At 35.1% G+C, this 6215-nt stretch overlaps 1 protein-coding gene across 1 annotated transcript in view; it reads right to left on the bottom strand.

Annotated features, from left to right (window-relative positions):
* Positions 1-549: 549 nt before the first annotated feature.
* Positions 550-6215, bottom strand: part of THSD7A (thrombospondin type 1 domain containing 7A) — a 300628-nt gene continuing 294962 nt past the window's right edge. The window contains exons 29-30 of the mRNA XM_064444530.1: positions 5941-6028; positions 550-4382 (exon numbers count right to left, since the gene is read on the bottom strand). Coding sequence (XP_064300600.1) covers positions 4298-4382; positions 5941-6028 — 173 coding nt within the window. The 3' untranslated portion in view covers positions 550-4297. The remainder of the gene's footprint in view (positions 4383-5940; positions 6029-6215) is intronic.

Below are 6215 nucleotides of genomic sequence, written 5' to 3'. Positions count from 1 at the left end.
AGAAGAACTTAAAGTGAATTTGGTAATGTTTATTCAACAACGGCGATGTAAATGAAAATTTTATTGATTGCCATGGGCATGTTTGTTTATTGCAGGGGGATGGTGGATTTTGCTTCCTGTTCCTTCTCATATAGGGGCAAGGACAGATTCAACTTCACTGATGTGAACAGATGCCTTTCAGTGAGATCTTGATCCACCCCTTATTCTCCACAAATGGGTCGGGTTTTTTATCTAAAAAATGGCAATTAAGGAAGAAAATCCAAAATAGCATTGATTTATTGCATTTATTGGATATTTACCAATCAATTAAATATGCATTGTAAATGTCTACGTTAACAAGGACCGTAGCAAGGACTTTGATAGTTACCATAATATCAGAAAGTATTTTTCTTTCTTTTTAAGAGAAATATTAATTTTTAATGAGAATATGTTTGCTAATTTCTTTCAAAAAAGAGACTATTTAAAAGGTGGTCATATTTTAGGGATCTGGCTTTTATTGTTACTCTATCCCAGCATGGTATACTACATCTATTAAAAAAAGACATTAAATGATTTTGTGTTTATATTTATTGTCAGCAATACATCAGTTATGTAAAAATAACCCAGATGAAAATGTAAGACTTGTTACATTTTCACATCATCTGTATTAACCGAATAAAGCTTAGTGACAATATACACAAATTTGCAGTAGTTGTACGTAAACATTTTGTGCATTAAAAAAGAAATATACATAATTTAAAAAATAAAAATGCATTACACAATTTACAAATTAACATTAACAAAAAAAGGTAAACATTCCTCAGACAGCTGCCTCCTTGTTCTACAAAATAAATATTCAAGTAAATTAAGTTAGGCAAAATAAACTCTTAACTTTTGGTGAGCACAATTTACATAAAGGTAAAAAGACAGACTTCCATTTCATTCAAGGTATATTTTACAGTGATTTATACATAGAGTTTTTAAATTGGTCTCTTCAGGTTGTAATATTGGAAAACAAACTTTATTACATTTTGGCAGGAGGAAGGGAGTTTCAAAATTGGTGCTTTATACCAAATATAAACAAGCTTGTGCAAGTGCATCAAAGCTTCAAAAAGGAACTTCTCCAGGACTCAAAGCAGACACAGTAATCTAGAAACTACAGATTAAAAAGGAAAATACAAACCACCACATCAACAGGAAAATGTCTACTTTGCTATTTTCTGAATGGTTTATTTGATCACTGGAAACGTTACTTTCACAAACTAACAATCTACAGTAGTGGCTGCTTTAGGCACTGGATTTGTAGAAGCACTCTGATTTTTAAAGCAAATTGCTTTTCATTCTATACTGATAATTCAACTATTATTTATTTCTGCTTCAATGCTAATGGGCTTAATCACCTTTGCAACTTTTAGCTTTATATAAATTTCAGCCCTCCTTATAGCCTAGTATTTTTTTCTTGATAACAAGGGAAGCCATTCGGGCTTCAAACTTCCATGCACTTTGTTCATAAAAAAAATAATAATAAAAAATGCACTCTAGATTTTAAATGCAGCACTAGTATGATGCAGATGTGCACCAGCAAAATTCACTAACCGGATATAAAAGGTAACACATACTAAAATACTTGCATGGATTGCAAAGGCCAAATATACTTTAAAACCCCCTCCTATCTCTTTCTTCATTTGTCCACTTTAAATAGTGAGAAAAAGGAGATGGCATACCCTTAACTTCAAGTTAGTAAATTCTTAGATTTAGGACATAAAAATCTTCAAGGCAAGAACTAGGTAACAGCTCCTGCTAAGACCAGCCAGTATAATAAATAAAGATGACTCATTGCCAATGAAAGACACCCTGTTCCCTCAATTCCCTATTGGTCCGATACTATTTGACAACACAGAATCAGACTTTTAAAAGTACAGAAATCATGATCAAGCTTTATGTCTCCACATGATAGTTATCATTCTTTATAACTTTCCCATGTTATTTTTTGTTTGTCTGACAAAATAGGAATCAACTAGATTTTTCTTGTTTTCTACTCAAGAATGCTGAAGTAATCAAAATCATCAAGATCGGCTTTTTTTCTTATGGATCTTTACAAAGAGATATGAGACTGAAGCCCCGAGTCCTGCAACACGTATATGAATGAACCACTGCTGTGGCAGGGGGCCATGGCACTTCACCAGCTGTGGCCAGATCAAGGTATAAAATGAGCAATTAAACCTGTACAAAAGATTGTTACAATTGTTCCTCTCTGCTTATCATTCCCAGTTGGGGAATATTTATACAGTGTGAGGAAGATCATTTTCTTGATGCAGTAACACCACACTGGTAATATAAGTTAGGTAAGTTAAAGTAGGACCATAATCTCTCTTGAACATTCACAAAATGCACATTGGTTCCAAGAATTATTCTACATGGAACAAAAGTAAGTATTTTTAAGGACTGATGTTACCCATTGACGTCCACGAGAGTCTTGTTATCAATTTCAGTGGATCTGGGCCAAAGTTTGCAAAGCTACAGTTTTACTCCATGCAAAAACTGGTGCTTCTTGAGTAAATAGCGTGATGAGTAGGCAGAAATGGTTTAGGTTATAAAAAAGACCTGAGAACCTAATATTGAACTTTACATAACAATTATTTTTGAGAGGTTGCCTGATAAAGTTTTGTATTGCTTAGTAGTGGCACAGTCACTTATATGTTCAGGCTACACACAGAAGCCATTTGATGAGAATAACCCTTCTCAGGTCACGAATCACATCTGTAACAGGCATGTAGATACAGTGGCAAGTCAATGAGCTTCATGCCAGAAGCGTAACACTGAAAAGCCATAAGCATGGAAGAGGTTAACAGTGAGTTTTTACTCTGCCAGAGTTTTTTAAAAAGTCATGAGTATTAAGACGGCAGAACTATTGATCTTATTGTTTACTTGCCAGTACACTAAAGAGTTTAACTGAATAATTAAAAAAGTCTATCCAATTATCCTAATGAGAAAAGACAAAAGGGCTCTGAGTATTGCACTGTCAGCAACAGTGAAAACACTCTCACTAGTGGAAGGAAAAAAAGTAAAACCATTTTATTTTAGTTGAACAATCAGAATACCTTTTTAGATAGTCAGTTTGTCACTCAAGATTACAGGGCAACCACTTTTCTTTTTCTTTTCTTTTTTTTTTCTAACAAAGTTAACAAATATAAAAAATCTAGTCATAAACAGCCTTCAAAGTACAATTAGAAACCAGCAGGACAATCTATACCAGTATAGGTAAATGGGGCAAGAAAATAGACACCTGTATTACTGCCATGATATTGACTACAAATGGCCGCTGTGACAAGGAACGGTGTGTACAGTACACATCGGTAGCCGATTCCATCCAGTCGCAGTCCAAACCGAATGCTACTCTCTTCAGGATTCAAGACCTGTCTAGATGACACTCCTCGCACAAGATACTTCACCATCCTTTCTGAAAAGAGGCAGTTTCTATGGCAATACTAGTTAAGTGCATATCATGCTGCACTAATATAGTGCAAAAATTTGCCTTACATGTAGCAAAAAAGATGCAGGCAACAGTTTTGAGTTAGAGAAAGTAGAAACGTATTGTAACATTTACAATGGGTATTCTTTTTCCAGGCAGCAACCGCTAGAAAATACTGAATCTGAGAATGCCTCCTTTCTGGATGTACATAGGAGGCCTTTATGCTTTGGAGTGATAACAGGACAGAATTTTGCAAGTGAGTCATTGCCCTCTGAAATGCATGTTAACACAAGTTATCATCAACTGGCAAACTGTTGAACTTGCTCAGTGGGTTAATCCCAGTTAAAAGTGAATATTGTACGAAGCACTAGAATGCTCTTTAACAAGTATATAATCTGATAGAGTAATACATATGGTTCAACTGAGTATATATGTTATGCTTGAATATAAAGAGTCATAGACAGCTTGGTACAAACCCTTCATGCGTACTTATTATACTTGGTTAATGTTGCAGGGGCTTCCAAATGTTAATACTATGTCAGCTACAGTATTCTGGAGGCAGAAGTGGTGCTTATAGTTTGTAAGACTGAGGAAAGACCACAAATCTCCAACTGCAGTGTCTATTAACATGATTCTGCCAGATTTCTCAGAGCTGATGGTCTAAAGTAAAGCAATAATACCTTGGATATCCGTAGGTATTATGAAATCCATCATTCTTTATCTATGGTGCAGTTACAAAAAAGAAAAACACTTAATCCACTCCATAGAAAATCCCTGTGGCTATGGATACCTTCTGATTTCAATCCATTAATTTAGACTCCATTTGTCACCATGAGAAGTTATATTTTACATATCTGCATCTCCATCATAAGCCAAGGTTAAAGGTTTCAGTCGGTTGTTCTGCCTTCTCTGGGGCTTCTTTGGCTTTTTGCTGAAACAATAAGATAATTTGTAAATAGAACAAGAAACTAATAACATAGAAAAGATGGATTTCAGTCTTAAATGAAAGTTGAGTGTGTTGCTTTAAGATAATGCATTTGGTTGTTCTTTTATAAAAGCTATAAGCCTAAAACCTTCACTTGGATCAGCAATTATCTCTTTATCAACCAAAAGCAACAACTAATTCAAAGCTCAGTTGGTCAGAAACAGGCTGTTATGGTGCTGATGTGACTTGATGAAATCGTTGGCAGATAATCCTGGAAGATCAGTCAGTTTTCAGAAGAACCCAGAGCCTGCAGTGCAATATTTGGTCATGTATCAAAGCCGCGATCAGGTTCTTTTAAATTATGTGACTCAAATCTTAACCTCTCTTGACACATCAAAGGCTTCCACAGGAAAGTTCCATCTTTTGATTAGTTTTATCTCATTATACTTGCTGGAATGACTACAGTTAATTCTATATGTTATAATCAAACCAGTCAAAAATAGCAGGGATATGGTTGTTAGCCATAACCTTTCTCTGTCTAGCCTTGAATTAGATTTCAATCCAGCAGTATTTCCAATCCATTTGATATAGTTTTAAAAAATTACCAAGCCAAAGGAAAGTGCATGTTTATGCATGCTTTAGTACTTGTCTTCTTTTAGAGTGTAATACAAGCATTTCTTTAAATCAGGCCTGTGCATCCTCAGTCTTAACTAAAATTTATCTCAGCTATGTCAGGCTGCCCAAATCTAAATCTTTGTAACAAAACAGTTGTTACAGTGGCTTGCGGTGGCCACAGATTCAGGTACAAAGAACCTGCAGTGGCATTGTATGCAAACGGATTTTCTTTTCCTTAAAAAATAGAAGATTTTGTTCCTTACTTAGATATAGATTTGGGGAAGGTTTACTAAAAACCAAACAAATCCAGAAGCCCCCCCCAAATGCCTTCTAATGCAGTACAGCCAAGAGCCTGATGTGTGTGACCACACTTCCCTTATTCTCCACCTGCACAGGCATTTGGATTAGAAATTCCAAACAGGACCTAGAAAACTTCAGGGAGATCATTCTTAAAGGTGACTTGTTCTTGCAAAAAATCTTTGCTTTCACATGCACTATGATTTTTCAACAAAATATTATTTCATGTATGAAAAATGCATGAGAAGATTTTCAGACTTTGTTTGGTTGTGTCTCCACATCCTGACAAATATAAAATCTGACTTGCCTGATTACCAAGTTTACTTCTTGCATCTGCATTTTGTGATACATAAAAAATGAAATTATCACAGACACAGTACACTTTTAAGAGAGATAAACTCAGCAAAAATAAACTATACAGTAAGCTACTCTATATTTGTAAGAAGTTATTCTTACCTCAGGAGAGCCTATGTTTATCTATGCATCATCTAGACTACAACTAGAGTCTATTAACTTGAGGTTGGACAAAAGGACATGGAAAATTAAACACCACAGTTCACAGAAGTGCCTGCAGTTTCTACAGCGGCATACGTAAACGCTTGCATTACAGTCTGTGTGGGACTGCTTGTTTGTAAATAAGTAAAGAACTCACCAGGCTAGATAGATCATAGAAACAATAAAGATGAGTAAAACAAATGCACCAGCAGCTACACCATAAACCCAGGTCTTCAGCCTCCCATCTAGAAGGAATGAATGTTAGTCAGTAGTGTTTGTGTTAGTCTTGTTGAATTATTAGTTCTGATATAGTGTAGAAATATTTTTATAATCCAAAATAAATGTCTTCACTAGCAATTACAGCTTAATAAGGGTAAATACTATTAAACAACTGAGCAACAGCTTCCCTGTGCACCTGGTGTTTTGCTTTTC

This window comes from Phalacrocorax carbo, chromosome 2 (assembly GCF_963921805.1).
Source record: "Phalacrocorax carbo chromosome 2, bPhaCar2.1, whole genome shotgun sequence".
Taxonomy (NCBI): Eukaryota; Metazoa; Chordata; class Aves; order Suliformes; family Phalacrocoracidae; genus Phalacrocorax; species Phalacrocorax carbo.
This window is presented reverse-complemented; position numbering and strand designations above follow the sequence as displayed.